The sequence below is a fragment of the Zosterops lateralis genome, assembly GCF_965231275.1.
Source record: "Zosterops lateralis genome assembly, chromosome: 2".
Classification (NCBI taxonomy): domain Eukaryota; kingdom Metazoa; phylum Chordata; class Aves; order Passeriformes; family Zosteropidae; genus Zosterops; species Zosterops lateralis.
The window spans coordinates 90,938,050-90,959,166 of NC_139763.1; the positions used below are offsets into that span (position 1 = coordinate 90,938,050).

At 42.8% G+C, this 21,117-nt stretch overlaps 1 protein-coding gene across 3 annotated transcripts; it reads left to right on the forward strand.

Moving 5' to 3' along the window:
* Nucleotides 1-212: 212 nt before the first annotated feature.
* NAA50 (N-alpha-acetyltransferase 50, NatE catalytic subunit) lies at nt 213-20,485 on the forward strand (the record flags this gene model as incomplete). 3 transcript variants are annotated; one of them, XM_083883604.1, is made up of 5 exons in its annotated part: nt 213-399; nt 12,543-12,679; nt 13,141-13,260; nt 14,189-14,255; nt 16,459-20,485. In XM_083883604.1, 5 exons carry the CDS (start codon nt 392-394, stop codon nt 16,637-16,639), a joined length of 513 nt encoding a protein of 170 aa, XP_083739730.1. In that variant the 3' UTR covers nt 16,640-20,485. The 3 variants fall into 3 exon arrangements, with proteins under 3 accessions (XP_083739730.1, XP_083739731.1, XP_083739729.1); XM_083883605.1 differs by having other exon boundaries at nt 12,546-12,679; XM_083883603.1 differs by lacking the exon at nt 213-399 and having other exon boundaries at nt 12,508-12,679.
* Nucleotides 20,486-21,117: the final 632 nt, after the last annotated feature.

A 21,117-nucleotide genomic window follows, 5' to 3' on the forward strand; every position in this document is an offset into this window, starting at 1 on the left:
GGCGCGCTGATTGGTCGTTTTGCGTCACGTGGCGGAAGCGACGCCCCGCCCCCGAGGCGCGCGGGCCCCCTCCATCCTCCCCCCGGCCCGCGGGGCGCGTGCGCGTGCGCGGCGGGGGCGCGCGGGGGGGGCGGGGCGGGGCGGGGCGGGCGGGTCATGGCGGGCGGGGCGGGGGCGCGCGCGCGGCGTGAGGTGAGGGGTCACGGGGCGGGGCGGGGCGGGCGGAGGCCCATGTGGAGCGGGAGCGGGATCAAGATCAAGATCGGGATCGGGAGCGGGATCGGCAGGAGAGCGAGCCGCCCGTGCTGAGCACGGGGAGGCCGGAGCCGCACCCGCACCGCCGGGTCCCGGACGCAGCCGGCGCGGAGGCCGGGCAGGCCGCGCACGCACCATGAAGGGGTGAGTGCGGGGCTCGGCCCGCGCCGGGGCCGCCCGCAGGGGAGCGGGGAGCGGGGCGGGCCCGGCGGCGCGGCGGGCGGGAGGCGGAGAGGGCCGAGCGGTGCCGCCGCCTCCGAGCTCGGCGGGTGTTGCCGCGTCCCTCCCGCCCTCCGGGACGGGCGGTGCGTGCCGGGGAGTCCCTCCGGGCGAGACCAGCCGGCGGTGCCGCCGCGGGCGCCCTTCGGGCTTTTGGGAAGCTCCCGCCCCGTCACGTCGGAGCGGGGACTCCCCGCGCTCAGCTCCGCGCCGGAGCGGGCGGGACCGGCGGCTCCTCGGGCTCGGGGGATCCCGATCCCATCGGCAGGGCGGGCGGGGATGCCGGCCCCGCTGTCGTCCCCTTCTGCTCCTTACCTGGCGGTGGCAATGAAGCGCCGCTCGCTCCGTGCGAAAAATCTGCCGGCCTCGGATGTGTGTGGTTTCGCGGTGCTATTGTGTGTAACGTCCTCTTAGCACTTTTGTTGGTTTTCTAAGTCTCTAATTGCTGCGCGGAGGCTGCACAGCGTGGATGGATGGCAAACGAGCTGTGTTCTGTGTCGTGTTTCTGTAGCACACCCGCTGCTTTGGGCCTGACATCGCTTCTCTCTATCTCCTGAAAACTAGAGATTTCAAATCTGGTTGGCTGCAAACACTGATTTCCTGCTCAGTGGAGGCAGTGAGGTGCAGGTTTTGCACAGGAGAGTGGAGGCCTTTACACTCACAGTTGTGCTTTGGTGTCAAATGACCTGCCTGACCTTGTCCGGGTCACTTTGGGACAGTTTTTTCAATGTTGGCTAAACCACCTAATGTTTATTAATTTCAGCATCACTTGTGCTCCACAAAACGTGCTCGTTCCAGTTCTGTGCCTCAGTTTCTTCACGGGCACAAAGGAAGCTTTGCCCAGCTGTTTCTCACAAGAGCATTAAACCAAGTGCCCTTGGAACTGGTGTTATGCAATGATGGGTATTATTATTCCAGTTTGGCAGCTTAAGGCAGGGTGAATGGAAGCTGAATCACTTAAGCTTTTACTAAGAAATGGTAAGGGGTTTAGCTTATTAGCAATAGGGGTGAGGTCATACAAGACTGCTCGATAACAGACTCTTAGCTGGCTCTTACAGCATGTAAGCAGCTTCAGGCATGAAGGGCTGGCTGGCAGGTGTCTGTAGAAAGAGCTTCAGGAGTGATTGCAAATAAACAAAGTCTCAGGTGACACAAAATGGGTGTGTTTGGGGTATTGGACCACCCTTTATCCACTTGCACCACCCTACATAACAAAACAGGGCACCCCCAGTTTTCGTCACCCTGTAACGAGTACGGCGGAGTTTGCGGGAGGAGCAGCGGCAGGATCAGCCAGGATGAGGTGGCAGTTGATGGGATCCTCGTTCCGCAGCGCTCCCGACAGAACTGGGTTTCCTTTTATCCTTTGTTGACCGCTCTGCTGTTGGCTCCAGCTTAGCCTTGCCTTGGTTGTGTGTCAGGCGTGGGATGGGGTTACTGGACCTGGATGTGTGAGTGGGAGAGTGGCCCAGCAGTGCCGGGCTGGAGCTGTGGGGATCTCCTGGCAGGGCACGGAGCCGTGCCCAGTGCTCCCCAAGGGACTGAGCTGCCTTTGCTTGCTCTGATCAGGAGTTCTCATTTCATGGACTTTTTTTACTTCTCGTAACTTTTTTTTTTTTTGAATAAAAAGCTATGGAGAAAAAACCTGCATTCCACTCTTCTGCTTCCAGAGCACCAAACTTCATTTCTGTTACTTTACTTTTACTTACAGGTTGCTTTATTTCTGGTTCAACTTCAGGGCTTACTGTTTTGGGTTCTGTACTTGGTATTTCTGCTCTTCTGGTACACTTTCATCTCTTTGAAGAAGAGCATATTCCTGTCTTGCCAAAACACTGTTAGCACTACACAGCAAGTTCTGGTGCAGAATAAATTCATATTCCTATGCAGATTCTCATATTGAATCCAGGTGTTCTCTGGAAATTCAGATGGAGGCAAATATGCCGACAGAGCTCAGATTGAAAAATAACCCCATTTAGATACAATGTGACTCAAAGGACTAGAGAATAGTTCAAAAGGAATGTGTAAATTACACAGGACTACTTTGGAGCAAATCCAAATTGTTTTTTTAAGTTACAAAGATCGGTGAAGATCCCTAAAGTACAAGTAGTGTCAAAAGATGGATCCAAAACCAGATCTAAAGCCTCAGCTCCCGGCATACAGAAACTTGAAGGGATTTGGTTTGTCTTCAGTATCGAATCCAAACTTGTGGACAAATCCTTCTGAACAATCTGACTCCATCTGACTGATTTTTCTGGGGATATATGCACTGCATTGTAACACACACCACAAAATGCAGAGGTGATTTTGGAAGCGCTTAGAGCAGCTGATGTTTTATCAGCTGTCATTATGAAGAGTCTACTTTGGCAGAGAAAGAATTAAAAAAGAAACTATCCAGATCATTGGCATAAAATTTCAGATCTAAAAGGCTGTGTAGTCAACGTATGTTGCTTGCAGCCTTCTTTCTTAGCTCTGTGAATTCAAAATAGCACATAGATGTGTGTTGTAATGCAGAGCAGGTTGTAGTGTCTCTGTCATCAGGGTGTCTGAGGTTAGGTGGCCTCTTCTACCTAAGACCTCTGGTTTCAGAAATAGCTGAAGATTTTTGTGCTTTCTCAGGTGCTTGCAATTTTGTGGGTTATCTCTTATTTGATGAGTTAAACACCATCTTCTGAACTGGGAACTGCTGTTAGCTTCCACCTGGTTTTGTGAGACTTGGCTTTATGTTCACTCTATCCTCACCTTCTGAATAATTTTAATAGATTAGAGTCACATTGTGTTTCCCTTTTTTCTTAAATGTGACTTGAAAACTGAGGTAATTCACTGTTGTGTTAGTGATCCTTGTGATTCTCTAGAGAATAATTTTTCCTTTATTATATATTATTATTGTTAGTTCTGGAATTTAAAAATCTGTTTTAGAACTGTGTTTACATGAGGAAAAATACCAGTGGAAGGAACTCTGGTTCCACTGTCTGTAGTAATCTGGCTGTTTTTATGGAGCAGATGTAAATAATACTCCCTGCACTTTGCTGTTTTCATGGTGTTGATTCACTTGTTGCTCAGTGGTTTTGTGTTTTCGTTACTGGTTTTAAGGAGAGAAAACTGAAAGTCTTTCATTGATTCTTGAGCATTTGCTGATTGCTATCTTTGACATATGATATTTTAAAGTAAGGGCGCATTTCTGACTTGCTTCAGTTCAGATGAAACCTATAAAATAAGGCATCCAGCCTTTCCCTGATGGCCTTCCCTAAAAACCACATTACATGAGGCTGTTGCAGGACCTGCTGCTCCCTCGTGTGCGTGTTCCTGCTGTGTGACCAGGACTGTCACATCCATGGCCCTGGTGCTGCATGTTACAAACAGGGTCCAGTGCCTGTGATCCTGTGCCTGTGTTATTTTGTCACATTGACCAAATCTCTCTCCAGTTTTGATGGGGAACACCTGGGAGATTGTCATGCAGCAGCACATCTTGAGCCATGTGGTGGAAAACTGACTGAAACAGGGAGTAAGTAGAGTGCTCTGTGTTAAACCAGCCTTAGAAAGAAGCGTGCACTGCCTTTGGGTAAGACACCCCTAGGAGGTTGCCTCTCTACTTTGTCGTGTTTGCAGCTGAGCTTCAGGTTTTGTAGTTCCCCAGGGTCCTCCTGACTTGCTGTGGAAGAGTCTTACAGGCTCCACAAGAGAGAACTTCCTAACCCTGAGACTTTCCTTGTGCTGCTCTGGCTGCCTCTGTAGGAGAGACATCACAGCTGGGGGGAACTGAACAGCAGAAAAGTAACCATATTGTTTCTGAAGTGTGGGGAGTCATTATGGGTAAGCTCTGATACCTCTGCTTGTTTTACCCAGATTGAAGGAGGAAACCTTTCAAGGTCCTGATGCTGATCATGTTTCTGAGGAGAACAGGGAGGGATTTTTCTCTCCTGATTTAGTGTGACAGAGTTTGTGCCGAGCTGCTGAATTGTTTCCGTTTGCTCGGCACAGTGCTAAGCTTAACATATATGGGAGGAAGTTCCAAGTTTATGAGAAAACTGCTGAATGGTCCTATGCACTGGAGGCAGGACAAAAAAGGTAATTGAGCTTGAAAATCACTTTATTTTTAGGCCTTTTCTGAACCTAGAAATGTCCAAGTGTGAGCTACAGTCTGCATTTATTTTCATGGATGGTAAATTTAGACTTTGCCTATATGCAAGCTTACAAACGGCTTAACAGCTTCTAAATGAGTTTATAAAAAACTCAGTGCAGTTTATTATAGGTACTTTAACCTGATTTATAACTCTGACCATTTTGAGTTTAATTCCATAACCAGATTAAGACATTCCACGAAGTAAGGAAGGATTGGGAGGGTGGGAAGGTAGCAGAGGGGTTGTAGCCATTTTACTGCAGCACTTTAGAACCCAGTCTTGTGTTTTGAGTATTGTTTGACCATTCAGTTCTTTCTGCACGTGGATGTGGCTTGGAAGTTTGGGACATTTCTGTGAAAAATGTAGTAACATTAGTTAATCACCAAATGCCACAGACTCTGCTGCCATCTCCTGAGGACAAGAAATGATGCATCCTCCTTTGCCACACTAAATCTCTTTTAAAATGGGGAATAATGGGTGATGGTTCAGCCAGAAAAAGACTTTAATCCAAGTGGAAATCACTCAGAACTTGAAGACCCTGCCCATTTGGCAAGCATTAGAAGTGTTCAGACCAATAATCTGAGAAGGCAGTAGATATTTTTATCCAGAAGAGGAAAGAACATAAGGAGTTGAATGTTTATATTTGTTTGGGAATTGATAAAGAGAGGAGTGCAGTACATCCTTGCATCCCTTCTGCTCTAAGTCAGGCAGGCAATGTCAGGATTACTTTCTACTCCTGGCTGGAAAAGGGAAGAAGTGACCCTTGTGGGAGTTAGTTGTAAAGCAGCAGAAGTTTGTCAGGAGGGAGTTTGAGGTGGGAAAGGCAGGGAGGGGTAGGAGAGGGTCTGTGCACAGAAGAATGAATCCCTGGTTGTTTGGAGACTCTTGGCCTTGAAGACCTGAGAGCGGAGAAGCCCAGCACTGAAATGGGGTAACTGTGTATTTGTGTCAAAAGTGTTGAATTAATTCATTATGAGAAGGAAATTATCCTTTAGGCTTTATTGAAAATAGACCAAAACCATTTCCACTGTCACTAGTGACTATGATTAAGATATTTGACTTCTCCTGGGGGCAGAGTATTTCTTTCTTTAATTAATTGAAAATACTGTACTTGATAGTAAGATCTTTGTGCATGAAGTACTTCCTGAGCTCACTTGGCCTTTCTTCTCCCTCTCCCTGTTCTTTTCCAGGCTCCATGTGATTTTTGGCCCTTAGCAGACTAGAATCAATAACAATCAATAACCCTGAAAAAAATTCTGATTTCCACTATCTGAGCGTTGTATTTATGTTCTCTTGAGAGTATGTGATGAGACCCAGGCAGCAGCTGAAGGCTTGTGAAAGTTTTCTCTACGTGGCACTTGGAATTGTCAGCAAAAATCACAAATTAGGTTGAAAATTACAGTTAAAGGAGATTTATTTGTTTTTAGATCTTTGGCACAAATTTTTATTTGAGAACAATTCATTCTTAGTGAAAATTAGGAAAAGGACAGAGGAAAATGATTGTTGCCTTAGAAGTGTTTTTAAGGTAAGCACATAAAAGTGCTAGCACATTCAGTTAATTTTGCACAGTATGTTATTAATACAATGTGTGATTTGAACACCTTGCAAAACCCAACTCTGGGACTGAAGTCCAAAGTATAGGTAGGAAACCCACAATGAACTGACTTTTTTTTTTTTTTTTTTTTTTTTTTTTTTTTTTTTTTTTTTCTAATGGACAAAGGCATTTGTAAAGAAATATATTTTCAGTGACCTATAGAAATAGTTTGTGTAAGGCAGAAAAATTATTTTCTCCTGATATGTCAGTTCTGTAGTTTGTTACCTGTGTACATACAAGAAGTGCCCTCAAGCTGTATTTAGGTAAATAAGGTGCTTTGTAAGCATAACTTGTATTTTGAATTTGAAGGGAAGCCTCTGTTCTTACCTGATGATTATCAGGTACTTCATGAACACTGATTAGCAAAGGGTCATGATCTTCTACAGGCAAGTGATTGTTAGATCTGGGGACACTGAGGGTGTGGAAAGGAGCAGTGATCTATAAGGTGTCTCAGGATATAATTAGTTGAGGCACAAAACTAATTTTGAGGGAAGCTGTTTCAAAATAGTGAAGTACTTTTGTCTAGCAATCATGGATCAAAATCAATGTTCTTGTAAGCTTACTTGACCAATAAGGAAAAGTGGTTAGAGCAGCAAGGAAGAGCTGGGATTTCTGGCAGCTCTTTATTTGCTGTATGATTGCAGACAAGTTGTTTCATTTGATACTGATGTACCTGGGATAGGCTGATGAAATATTTAGGCCTTAAGCTTGTGAGGTGCTCTGGAGCAGCAGAATTTTCTGGACAGGTAAGTGATGTCTGCCTTTCTGTTCTAGCTGCATTTATTTTTGCTATTTTAGAGTTTAAAAATTCTGTCAGCTGGGCATGATGATTCCTGCTCTTTGTATCCATCTGCAGAATGGGATAGCTTACAATTTTCTTAGGAAAGTTTATTTTTCACTTGAAGATTTAAGACCTAGACATGTTTCAGCTGGAAAAACTGTGAGGCTATTGGAGCATAACTTTGCTTCTTGCATGTAAAGACTAGCCAGTCTTTTGTATGTGGTCAGGTTTTCTAGGTTGAAGCAGAGTAAATTATATGATATCCAGGTATAATGAAGAAACATGGCTGTTATGTGCTGTGACTTTTTTTTTCCTTTTTTTTTTGTGATAAAGGGAGAGGCAGCTTGGATCTGATGTATGTCTTGGGAAATTGTGATGCATGAAACCTATTCACAGTGAGATCCAGTAGGCTTGCAGGTCTTGAATGAAGTCTTTTGTTAATTCTGATTCTAAAATTGCTTCGTACCTCCAGCAGGGTATCAGGTGTCATGCAATACATGTTTTCAGTAGAAAGCAGGACTAAAGAAGATCAGGAGTCTCAGAGCAAATTTTAAGACTTTCTGCATGCTGGGTTTGTACTTATCCTCCTGTTTTTCTGACAAGCAAAGCAGGATAGATGTGCAGCCCACAGATCTTTGAGATAATTGAAAACATTCTGGTCTACCCACAAGAAGTAGACTAACTTGTGTGTGTAACAAGGCAGCTCATCTATTAAAAACAAAACAAAAAAAAACCACCTAAACAAAAACAAACCAATCAAAAAACCCCACAAGAATCCCAACAACTCCAGACCCCAAAACACCGGAGAGGCTCTTTTGGCCTTGGAGTAGTATCTAAGCAGAGCCACACCCTTCAGGTCTACAGCCTTCATAGTTCTGGTTTGGTTTTATTTTATGAGTGGATTATCCTGTCTAGACTCCTGCTTTGACTTGGAAGCCAAAATAGAAGCAATAAAGCTAACTGACCGCTTAGCAGGTGACAAACCTTCTCTGAAGTCCTCTTAATTTGTTAGGGCCCATTTCTCCGTGCTGCCTCTCCTGACTTACTCCTCAGTAAGTTTTGCAAGTTTCAGATACAGCTCTGCTAAATTTAGCCTACCAGATGCCTTCAATAAGCCTGAGCCCAGCTATCAGTTACATGGAGATCTGTTTCAGTCAGGCACATCCCTCTGGGGAGAGACTTGCACTATTTAAAGTTGAATGAGACTGAGATTCTTACAGCATTAAGAAAACTCAAAATTTGCCCTTTTTCTCCCTGATGTTGGTTCTAAACTAGTGTTCGGCACTTGGCATTCCCAGGAAGCGAATTCGTGTTTCCTCTTGAACTGTAGCTGGAAATTGGCTGCCTCTTGAGCTGCCATTCTATACAGCAGGTCTCCTTCAGTGTATGTTGAGCAGTGAAAGGCAGTCCTGGCATAAGTAACACTAATGCCTGTGTAGCCTGTGTTACTTCCACCAGTATCAATGTAAGACATTGTAGGAAAAACAGACTGTTCCAATCACGGCCCTGGAAGCTGCAGTGCAACCCCAGCAGGACTAACTAGGTTGCATTTGGTCCTACAAAATGTGTGAGGATCTTAGGACACTGGCATGCAAGAGCAGGAGTGTTAATGCCAATGTTCTGGGCACACATCCAGTTTCAGGAACTGATGCCTGTCACCTCACTGAAGTCACACTTCTTTTCAGATTTGGTGGATCACTCTTCACTTCCGCTCTTACATCGCTGGGCAGTGTTGCTGTGCACTTTTCACAGATAGCAGCCTGTGCCCCAGGAACCAATTCCCTTTACCAGTGAAATCTCCAAGTATTTTTTCGCCCAGTGACCAAGCCATGGAATGTAGCAGTTGTGAGAAATGCACATGTAGTCCTAGGATATGTCAGGAAAATGTTTCCAGTAGTGACAGGAAAAACTTACTGCCATTGGACAAGACAATAGTGTTTGGGCTGCTGTAAGCAGTTTTGGTTAGGCATGTTTAAGGAAAATCAACTTCAATTGGAAGGAATGTAAGGAAGAGCTAGTATGACAATAGTAGGAATTAAGAGCCAGTCTTACAGGAAGAGACCAGGAGCTTGGCTTTAGTTAGAAGAAAGATATGAAGAGATCATGATTAACTCTCTGAAAAGGCCTGTGCATTAGTACCCATCATCTCCAGACAGCATAGAGGTACATTTGAGTACACTGGAATAACTAAGGAGCATAATGGTAGCTTGGGAACAATGGAAGATGTTTAAGTGGTTGGTATTTCATTGAGGAAAGTGTATGGATCTGTAGAACACTGTAGTAGTAAGAGGCATGACCTGATAAGCTGGGAGTCCCTCACTCCTCTGTGCTACAAACAATTGCTTGGGACGGGGTGATTGGCTTGTCCCAGAAGCTTTGACATCTAAGATGGAGTACAGCTGGCTATTGCATCCTCCATGGAGTGCCATTTGAGCTGTAGGGTGCCAGCAGTAAGTGTGGATCTTCTTGGGAATATTACTGGCATCACAGAGTCAAATAATTTGTTAAAGAAGGGCATGTGCCTTCTGGGCACTTCGGGTTCTTTACATGGGTTCTTTATGTTCTCTCATATGCTAATTTGAGCTTGTAATTTAATTTTTTTCTTTGCAACAGCAGAGGGTGTTTCTGGTACACCTTCTACTAAGCTGGAATGCACAGGACTGGCCTAGTCAGATTTTAGCTGACAAAGTAGTAAACTTACTTAAGTTATTGATTTGGTTGAGACTTCACTTGAAGAAGCACTCTAGTTGTAAACAGCTGTTAAAAACAAACAAACTAACAAAGAAAAAGACTCCACAAAGCTGCTTGCTTTAGTGTGGTGAAAAGAAGGGAGTGATAATTTTAAGTCCTTTGTTACAGGTGCTTTGTCTTGGCTATTTGGAGTAGTTTTTTTAAGTCCTTAGGATCAAAGTGCACGTTGTTCCATGAATGATAAAGTGTAGCCGAATATCTCTGGACTGTGTTCACAGATGTACTGGATAATCCACATCCCTGTCCTCCTCTCGAACAGTACTTCCAGTTTAAACCGAGGTGAGCTGGCACTTCTGCTCAAGAACCAATTAGTTCTGCCTTTGACAACCTTTTTTCTCTTCTTTGTGCTAGCAGAGGACTTGTGTGGTGAACCCAGTCAGGGGACTGATGTGGGTTAAAATTAAACTTTTCTTTTTTTTGTCCAGGTTAGTTTTAATGTGTGTTGGTTTGCCACATTGTTGCACAAACGTTTGTGCCAGCAAGAGGATGGAAGTGAGTGGCTTGGGGACAGCAAGACTGCTGCTTGAAAGCTTTCCCCTGCTTTTACTCAAAGCTCTTTTGCCACACTGTCCTCAGGAAAAATGATGAATTCTCATTCTGTGGGTCTTCCTTTCCATGTTCTTATTTAATTTATGTATTAAATGGTTTTGTGCATAATAGATGTGGTGCTGATTTAATCAGCCAGTGCTATACATTAAAGTAATTTATGGTTTGAGTCCACGCTATTTAAACAGATCTATTTAGCCTATTGATTTATGCTTCCTACAGTGCTTCTCACACCTCTTTCATATTATTCTCCAGGATAAGATACTGTCCCTGGTGCAATTCTTGTGAGGACAAACCAGATAGTGACAGAGCACAGGAGACAAGCAGCAGGAGATGGCAGGAGGCAGCAGTGAATGTGGCAAGTGGTGAGAGATAGAGGGGGGAAGTCCAGGGGCTTGAGGAAATGTGTCACCAAGTGCCTTTTAGCCATCTACTAACAGAGCTCATTTCTCTGGCCTGATGCCAGCCTCAGAGGTGATGTCTTGGCCCAGCAGCTCCCAGCCTTAGACTCTGCTTCTGCATTTATTTATTTGTTCTCTGAAACCTTGGTGAAGATCCATTTTCTGGCCACGTTCCCTTTCTTAACCATCTTGTCCTGGCTGCCTGTGGTCATATATCTTTGTCCTGTTGCACTGTCATCATAAATATTTCAGAGTTAATGTCTTCTAATGCCTGGTTTGTTTGATTAGTAACTAATCAATCTTAAAATAATATTAGAAAACACTACGTGGTAATGGTCTGTGTCAGGAATTTTTGCTCAAAAGTAGATGTGGTGTATAGCAACTTTGTGAGTTCAGCAGTGCTAGTACATTGCTGATGTACTGAAGCTTGAAACTACTGATACTTTTTGTATCACTAAGGTTATTTATAGAGTGTTATTTGGAGAAGAGGTCTGGGCTTTCAGTAACTGAGTATGAATGAAGAGGTTTCTTCCCTTACTGACCTCCTGCACTGCAGCTCATCTGACCTAGCTGGGCAGTCGAGACCTGCTCCCTTTGGTTTCTATTCTCATGCAACTGCAGCAAAAGGGGCTCTTCAGTCTTCTCTTCCCTCCTAGAAGGAGATTACTGAGGTGCCCCACTCCAGCAAAACTCTTTCACAGACACAGGTGTACCCAGGAACCCACACGGCACAGTTTGACCCCTGCCCTTTGTGAGGAAAAGGCAGCAGCACTGCTGGCTGCAATCAGAACTTGCCTTCTGTGAGCCTGAGGACACCCTGCTGTGCTGGGCTGAGCAGTTGTGCCAAGCTGGGCATAAAACAAGTACTACAGTTTCTCCACCATCTAATAACTTTGATTGCATGCTTGTTTACACTGGGAGTACTTGTGTAATGTGAGAACATCATCCTTCTTAGCTCGGGACTTACTTTGTGTTGGAATATAATTCTCAAAGGGACTTGTGCAAATGGCCATACATGAAGAAAGGAATCTTGAGAGCAAACAGTGTCTTTACTGCTGTTTGGGCAGAAAACAATCTGCTTGCCCATATCTATTCAGTAAAACAGGGCTGATATGAGCCTAGAATTGTGTGCTTTTCTAATTCCATGTGCATTGGCTTTGTACCTTCCTACATATTCTGCTGACTGTTTGGGAAAAGATTTTATTATCTTGGTCTTTTTATTTTTCATTCTTGTAATCCTTGTTAAAACTGCTTGCAATCACCCAAGGGTAACTACTGTCTTTCTTTCTTTATTTTTTTTAATTGTCTTCTGTGTGTGGATTGTTTCTGTCAGGAAGTTAGTATTAGAAAAGAGAGAAGCTTGGTCTGTTTCTTCTCAGTGTAATTCAGTGTATTTTAAGGTTGTGGTTCTGCTCTCAGCAGGAAGACAGATTTCAGTGATGATCAAAGTAGATGCAGATACCACCTGGAGAAGGGCACACTTGCATATTAACAGGCATAATATATTTGTTGCACACAGTACTGTTGGTTTTTAGAGACAGATGTCTAGTAATGACTTTGTCTAAGCAAAAGCTTCATATTGATAGGTAGTAAAATCGAGGCTGGCTTTGAAGCATGGATAAGGACTTCATTTCCTTGGTCTCTGTTCTAGCTTCCTGTTTTTCCTATATTTTCTTTGGTGTTTTTGTGGATTTTTTTTCTTGTGATCTTGATGATTAGAGGGGAAATGATTGGGATAATTTTAAAGCTAATACTTCTACAGAGATCCATGTTCTTCTGTCTCCCAGCCAGTAAAACCATAAAAATAAAATAATTACTCTTAGGTGTCCTTAACGCTGTTGCAGTATGTCAGATGTTAAGCATGTTTTGATTTGTTCCAGTAGCCGGATCGAGCTGGGAGATGTGACGCCACACAACATTAAGCAGCTGAAGAGGCTAAACCAGGTCATTTTTCCTGTCAGCTACAATGACAAGTTCTACAAGGATGTACTGGAGGTTGGCGAACTTGCCAAACTAGGTACAAACGTTCTTGCCAGTAATTGTGGGCTGTGGTGGCAGAAGTGGTCATCATTGCTATCCATAGTGGTTTTAAATAGCAGCTCCTTCTATTTAGTTTTATATCATGACAAGTAACTGTTTAACAACCTCAAAGAAGCCACAGAGGGTCTATGTTCTAAGTAGATGACGTCCCACTGGGAATAGGCATGTTTTCTATTCTAGAAGAAAACAGCTGTGCTTTGCCATTTTACCTCCTGATGTCATTGCTGGCTGGTGTGAACGGTGATAAGCAACCACTGTGTCAAAACAGCACTGGTGACTTCATTCCATGTATGGGTCTGCAATGTGTGTTATTTTATCTGGATAGGAGAATTAGCAAGAGGGGAGGGAGGGAAGAAGGAAGATACAGGGTGTAATGGAAGAGCTGTACGTGTAGTTTGAGACTTGTTACTGATGAGCCTTTGTTTCCCTCCCTGGCAGCCTATTTCAATGATATTGCAGTGGGAGCAGTGTGCTGTAGGGTGGATCACTCCCAGAACCAGAAGAGACTGTACATCATGACACTTGGATGCCTGGCACCCTACCGAAGGCTAGGAATAGGTAAGGAGGGCCTTCTTTTCTATCTGAGGCATCAAAGAAAACAGATTGCTGCCCAGCTTTCTAAATGCTCTTTCAGATTTTTAACCAAGTTAGTGCACTTGGGACTACAGATTCCTTTCCTCTTTTGGGGGAAAGAGTATGATTTATCGTGCGCTCATTCTTCTCTGCCTTTCAGAAATGAACCTTTTGTAGAAACTTTTAATTTAGAATGTCAGATTATATTAATCTTAATCATACTGTGATGTAGATACTCTGCTTCTATGGATGTGAAAATTGTTGCAGAGAGAAATGAAATAATTTGTCAGAGATATGTAGCCAGCATGCAACTCATATCTAAGTAGAACACAACATTCCTTCATTGGCTTCTCCCTTCACTCTTCTAAATGTATGGGCTTTCTATTTATTTTGTCTTTGTCACTACTGATTATTGCTGCTCAGGTGTAGTACCTGTTTTTTGTGTATACTTTATTTAGTTCTACATTGCAAACCTACAGGACAGATTAATGAAGACCTATAGTAACCTGTTTGCTTTGGCAAACTGGATTGAAAAGATAACTTTATCTTAAATTATTTCACTAGGTCCCTAGTAGAAAAGCTTACCAGTGCCCTCACTGTTTTATGCAGTGTTTTGGCTGTATTTTGAGCTGAGTTTGAGGCCTTGAAACTAGCATTAAAATAAGCTGATTTATACATATGTTTCTGGGCTGCTGTGATTTTTATTTCTTCTTCAAAGAAACAATGAATTAAGGTTTATGAGCAGTCAGAGAGTGAAATACCTGCACATCATGTTTTATTTGCCTTTCCTAGTTTTCACACTCTATCATTTTAGTCTATAGTTTACCTTCCTCTCCTCAGGGAAGCACCTGGCTAAGTACAGATTTAATGGTACCCTTCTAGTTTTCTTAAGTATCTCTTTATCTTTTGGCAGGAACTAAAATGTTGAATCATGTCTTAAACATCTGTGAAAAAGATGGCACTTTCGACAACATCTATCTGTAAGTAAATGAGTTACATTTGTGCATTTTTTGAGAGATGATAGAGGCAGATATGGGAGCAAAGGGATGAAGATCTAACTGTGGATTTAGTGTATATTTTAGTGGGATCATGGAACATCTTGTAAGTGCTATCAGGAAAGCCACAGGTCATATTTTGGGCTTGTTGTGTAATGCTGAGAAAACTAAAAGTGCTCTTGCTTTAGAAAGTTCTGCAGATTTGCTGAATTTGAAAATAATTTAGTTACAAAATTATGTTCTAGAGCAAAATTCCACTTTAGGACAAAAAAACCTTTTTAGAAAGGATCTTATTTTTATCATACAAGGTCATCTTCAGAATGGAAGATACTGCAAGTTTTGATGCATTTGGTTTCTGTCTTTTATGACAGCACTCTGTGGGTTAGAATATCAGAGATGTTTGCAAACACTCAAAGTTTACATTCAGTATTAAGACCCAACTGCTATTCCCATTCTTGCACACTGCCAGGTCAGCTTTTTGTGCAGCAACACAATAAACTAGATCAGTGCCCTGACCCAGCTGGGGAAGCTGTTGTCAGTTTTGTTCCTGGGTGTTGTTTTTTCGTTCTAGTGTTTTTGTGTTTTGGGAGTGGTTTTCTTGTGCTTTGTTTTGTTGCTGTTTTTTTTTTTTTTTTTTTTTTTTTTTTTATCAACTGCATATCTGCATAAGCACTTGTCATGATGCCGACAAGAGAAGAGCCTTGTAGAAGGGGTAGAGGACAGTCACCCCAATAGTTCCCTGGAAACAGAGTCCGAAATCCATAAATGCCAAAACTATGCTTTTCTTTTGCTGCTGGTTTCACACTTGTGCTTTTTCCTGTGCATTGGTGTCTGTGGTACCAAGTGAGCTGATGCAGTTTTTGGCCTGATCACTTCTCTGAGCCAACTCCTGCTTGTCCCTCACTGCCGTGGCTGTCACACCAGGGCAGGCACAATGCACTGCTGGGGATAGGCCCACAGCAGGTACAGCTTGGATGAACTTCTGCCACAGAACTACACCCTGAGTACTTGCCAGGACTGTGGAAGATGCTTTGTGAGGAGCATTTCATACCCTGATATCACTGTAAATGGAGTGACTTTCTCCTCAAACTTAGTCCACTTCTGGCATAGAGGTGTGGACTCTTCCATGTACTCTACTGTTGTTGCTTTGTGCCATCTCTGTAAGAGGAATGTGTTTAAAGAGGTGTCTGAGTAAAACTGCTTTTGGCTCATTATTCCTGCTTTCCTGCCTCAGAAGGAGTGGTCATGGACTCTCTGAGATGCCTGCTAATGGGACAGGGGATTTCCTTTTTACTTTTGCACATTACTGTGTACACAGTGAAGAAACTGTTTGCTGGTTCTAATGCAAAAAAACCCCCAAATCCTTCATAATCCTTCTTTACACTTCCCAGACTAAGGATTCTGGCATGACAATAAATAGCCCCCAAAACTGGGCTAAAGTTCTTTTAGGGGCCCATTGATTGTATTACTGTGTCTATTGCTTGTGCCTCTTCTAGATGAATGAATTATGCAGTTTAGCACCAAATTTGGTATCAGTGCCCAAATTCATCCTTATTATAAAGTTCCCTTTTAGCTTTTTGGTACTTATTGGACTTAACACTAAGATCTTTTGTTTTGTTCTGATGTTGCTTCCACAGTTACTTTGGTTCCATGGTCATGCAATATGTTGTCATGACAAAGTGATTCATGAACTTCTGCAGCGTCCACTGAATTTTGGGAGTGTTTAATGAATGCCTTTTGTTGAGCCAAACATTTTTCTTTCTCGCTTTCTTTTTTTTTTTTTTTTTTAATGAAACTTGTGCAAATAAATGTCCTAGTCACTTAGGATAAAGAACAGTGAAACTCTGTTACATACTTCCACTAAATATCTGCATGTTGCTTTATTGAGATGAAGAAAAATTGAAATTACTGAGGTAGCAATGCTTCAGAATCTCTGCTATTTTGTGTTCCTTGAAAGAGTTTTACTAAGGGGAAACATTTACTACTACTGACAACCATGGGCCATCCAGGAGCTGAGTGTTAGCCCAGAATTGAATTGGGAAGACCAACACTTCCAGTCTTGGATTTAACATCACTGTTCCTGACTCTGTCTAGACAGCTTGTCTTTGTCCATTTTCTTGTCTTTGACCATTCTGAGTAGAGAGGCAGAATACTGACCCCCGTCTCTCTGTGCCCTTCTCTGCCCCAGGCATGTCCAGATCAGCAACGAATCTGCAATTGACTTCTACAGAAAGTTTGGCTTTGAGATCATTGAGACGAAGAAGAACTACTACAAGAGGATAGAGCCCGCAGACGCTCACGTGCTGCAGAAAAACCTCAAAGCCCCTTGTCTTGGCCAGAACGCAGATGTGCAAAAGACCGACAACTGAACAAAACCCCAGCGGACACTTTCTTGCACTTGCTTGTCGCCAAATAAGGAAAGAGAGGCCTCTTTTTTTTTTTTTTCTTTTTTTTTTTTTTTCTTTTTTTTGGTTGGTTGGTTGATTGTTTTGTTTTGTTTTGTTTTACTACACCCCTACATCTTATTTTTTTTTTTCTTGACCTCTCTCCAACAAAATGTAATGCTTCTTCCAAGGATTGTCCAATCACATTTGGGGTCGGGTTTTGGTTGGTTTTGGATTTTTTCTGTTTTTTTGTTGTTGGTTTTTTTTGGTTTTTTTTTTTTTTTTTTTAGCTCTCATTTCTAGTGTTTTGTTTTGTTTTGTTTTGAGGGTGGGGGGGCTGGTTTTTTGTTGACTTTTTTTTTTTTTTTTCTGTTGGGGTGGGAAAAGGTGTGCAGATCTCTTTTAAGTTTGAGGTGTGGAGGGCTTGAGCAGGTTATCCTGATGACAAGTTTCCTTCAGAATTATTCTTTCAGTAAGCAGAATGTAAACCCAATGGGGGGGAAAAGGCAAAGCAATATCTTGTCCTTTGACTCCTACATTATTGTGTTTTTTATAACCTACAGGGTACTTTACTCTCCCCAACCTTTGAATGTTACTTCAGTACTTCCCACTCTTCCTCTTAATCCTCCCACCTCAAAAAAGTATATTTAGTTCTTCCCAATATTTTTGAGTATGGCTTTTTCCTCCATCTTTTGCTGAGAAGGTTGGGCTACTTTACCATACCTTTTCACTCTGCCTGGGCTGATCTTTTTGAATGCTTTTTTTAAATACTCCTCACCCAAGCTGGTGCTACACTTCTTAACTGACTGAGAGGAGGATCTAGAGTGGTCTTAGTTTTCTCTTATTTTCATTTACCCAACTCCCAGCAGACTTTTGCCAGACTAAGAGCTAGATCTGGTGTTGGCAAGAATAACCTTGTAAACATATGAATCCTGAGGTAACACCCTTGCTTTAAAAATGGGTGAAATTCTGCAGGGCTCATTGCAAGAGTTAAGTTTTATCTGTGTTGTTGGGATGGAAAAAGTGACTGTGACCACCTGACCAGGTTTGAGAAATAAGGCAAGCACCTGTCTCCAGATGACTTTGTTACAGCTACTGAATCTGTGGTGACAGATGTAAGGGTTGAGGAAACCAGGCAGCAAGGCTAAGAAGGCAGACATGAATCTGACCCTAATTACCTAGCTTTGCAGGGTCTCCTGGATTTGCTTGGGATTGGCTTGACTTGCTGTGTTTATGAGCTCCTTTGGAAGGAGGTGGTGAAGAACTGCGCGGTTTTGCTCCTTTGAAGATGATTTTCCCCTTCCTCCGTTCAGTAGTAATAATGCAGTTCTCCTCTGGTGAGAAGGTGTTGGTGGAGCACCGGAGAAAGCAGCGTATATTAGAGCATTTTATGGGTTCAGAAAATAGGCTGGCTGGCTTCTTCCTAGTACTGTAACTTTGAGGCTACAGTAAGCTGTACTAAGCTCTGCTTTGCATCCTTTCATGCTTTGTTTGCGTGAATACCAGTGCTCCTTTCTAGGCACTGTTGCCAGCAATTTTATGTATGCCAATATAAATACCAACTTGAGCTTGGACTCTTCTCCAAGCATCTGGGAAAGTGCACTGAGCTGAGACAACACCAACCTGCCCCATTCCCCATGTAGATGCTGAACTGTATTCTTTTCCTGTTTTTTAAAGTTTAGATCTGCATCTTGAATTCTTCCGCTCTGAAAGCCTCCAACCTGCAGTGTGCATTGCAGCATACATCTGGTTAGTAGGTGCTGTCTAGTCATTAGAGGGTAACTTGAGAACCAAGGATTCCAAAACGGGAATTGTGGTGAGGCAAGGGATGGCACCCCTCGCTGCACGTTATGTGGTCTTTGATACCCCAGGGGTGACTATAGGAGCTGCTACACAATTACTCTTGCTTTGACAGAGGTGTGTAGCATTTGTTGGAGTGCATCTCGACAGATCTGCACTGGAAAACGGCTTCTTCATTTGCTGAGTTTGCACTAATGGAGTCATGGAGATGGGCAGGCGGCCAACACCAGCCTGTCTGCATGGCCTGAGCACCTGTGTTTGCAACACTCGGTGGCAGACTCTGGCTAGAAAGATGCAAACGGTTCCCTTGGCCAGAGGCAGCCTAGTTTGGACAAAAGCTTATTTTCAGTACAGCTAGGACCTGCTCGTGGTGGTTATGTTGGCAGTCCGGCATCTTTCTAGAAGAGGATGCATCGAAGCACAATTAGCTTGTCATATGCTAACATAGTTTCCCTGGCCATCTGTAGACCAAACCAAGAGAAGTATGTGGAGGGAGTGAGAGAGATAGTGTTGTATTTGAGGATGTTCGTGCAGCACAGCTGTAACTCAGACCATAGCTGCCTCTGGTGCCAAGCAAAGTGCTCTTCATTCTTCTAGAACTAAGTGGTAAGTGTTTGGGTTGGGTAGATGGGTGTGGGGATATGAACTCTTAGGATTTGCTGTTGTCGTAGGCTTCCACAAATCAGTGTGTTTCACAGACAGTTTTTCTTCAGGTTTAAAAGTACAAGTCTGATGTCTGAACTTACTTGGATTAACCTTTGTTTCTGTCTCTTTTTTGCTTTGGGCTGCCATCATTCTATGAATGTATCCATGAGAACAATTCTTAAAGCTCCTATTCCACAGCAGACCTGCCTCATTGTAACTTCTGATAAAATGTTTCATAGGAGGTGGAAGAGAGAATAAATCTAAGACTCTTTTTTTCCAGGCTATTAATCCTGGAAAACAGTTGTTGAATCTTGAATACAAGGTTTAATCTGAATCTTAAGAAAACTTCCCTGTACATGGATAAGGGCAAGTGAAGCTCAGTAGGTCTGGATGACAAACAGTTGTATTTTATTAGTCTATCAGTTGTGTTGAGTGAGGGAGGAGATGCTGTATCTTAGTGCTGTTCCCCAGAGACACTGAACTTGTATGAAGTATGGGCTTACTGCAGAAAACTTCAGTTACTTTGATTGTTGCTGCAGGAGGACATCCTTCTAGCGTGAAAATAACAGCTTGTGAACAACTAAATTTTTCCAAAGTTGGGAGTTTCAGTGGGGGTAAAAAAACCCACTAGCACCTCCTGTTCTGGATGAAGATCTAGCAAGAAAAATGTATGTGACTAACAGCTTTAGAGTGTAAATTGTGTATATACGAGTTATTCCTGAATCTCTGCAACTGGCTTTGTCATACATTGGTTGAAGTATGAAGGTATTACCTACAAAAAGACTCCTGCTTGAGGAAACCATGGTACAGGAGGAAAAGAATCATCCAGAAGAGAGATCCCTCATTTTTGGGAGGGGGAAGGGAGAGAATGTATTTAGTGTATACAGGCTGAGTTTACATGATGCAGCTAATGGTTAAACCTGCCAACTAAATATGACATACTTTTATAATTGAAACAAACTTACGTGATATTCTGTTAAATCTTGATGGTGCCCTGTGTCTAGTAAAGATTTGATCCCCCAAATTGTTTTATTCTCCCCCATGTTGTAATCCAGGGTCAGCTGCTATGCACAATGTCTGTGTTTTGTAAAGTGTTTGCTGACTTGGATGTTTCTTTTGAATCTGCAACTGCTTCCTGATTAATTTGGCAAAGACCACCCCTGGTCTCTTGAGTTAAGATTTAGTGAAAGGTATGCTGTATGCAGTTTACAGATGCATTCTCAATGTTACAAGTTAAGTTGCAGGGGGAGCAAATTCTTTACAATAAGATGGTCCATTTTTAATCTATATCATTGCCCTTGTTGTACATCAGGAGCATGTTTTTGTTTTTCTCAAACTCTTTAGAAATACCGTTCAGAATAAACGTGCACTATTTGAGTTACGTCATTTACAACTTGTCCTGTGCATTTTTTTGCTGTCCAGCTGTTTCCGTCTGAAATTTGATATAGACTATTCCTCAGATGTTTCCTAAACTGTAACTCAGAAGATTTCTAACATGAACTGTGTGTTGGGCTGCTGTGATGAATGCCAAGGGTGTCTGACAGCTTTGCAGAGTGAGGTCTGTTTGTTTGTTTTCCCTGAAGTTATGAGCCTTTCCTCAGAAATCCTCTGTCTCAGGTAGGAGGAAGAAGAGGCAGAGCAACTGTTCTGTAACAATTTTGCACAGATTAGTGAGCAGGTCTGGAAACAAACAGACCAGGTGTCAAGAACTCTGGTTTGGGCTTTATAGGTTAAAAAGTTTAAAGTATTCAAATTAGCTGCTAGTTATTGCAAATCTTGACCACAGTCTTTGAAAAGCTGTGGTCCATACTTGTCAAAGTGACTGGTCTTAACATGCAGCACTACTCTTTCATACTGACTTTTCTCAGGAAGGTATTTAAGTAAAACTCAACTCTCTTCTTAACAATTCCAGTCTCTTCTGTTAAAGCCATTTTTGTCTGTAATTTCACTGTGCTGCTCTCTTGCTTTGAAGTTCCATTTATGAAGTGATGAAGTTGCACCGTGGCCCAGGTTCTGGA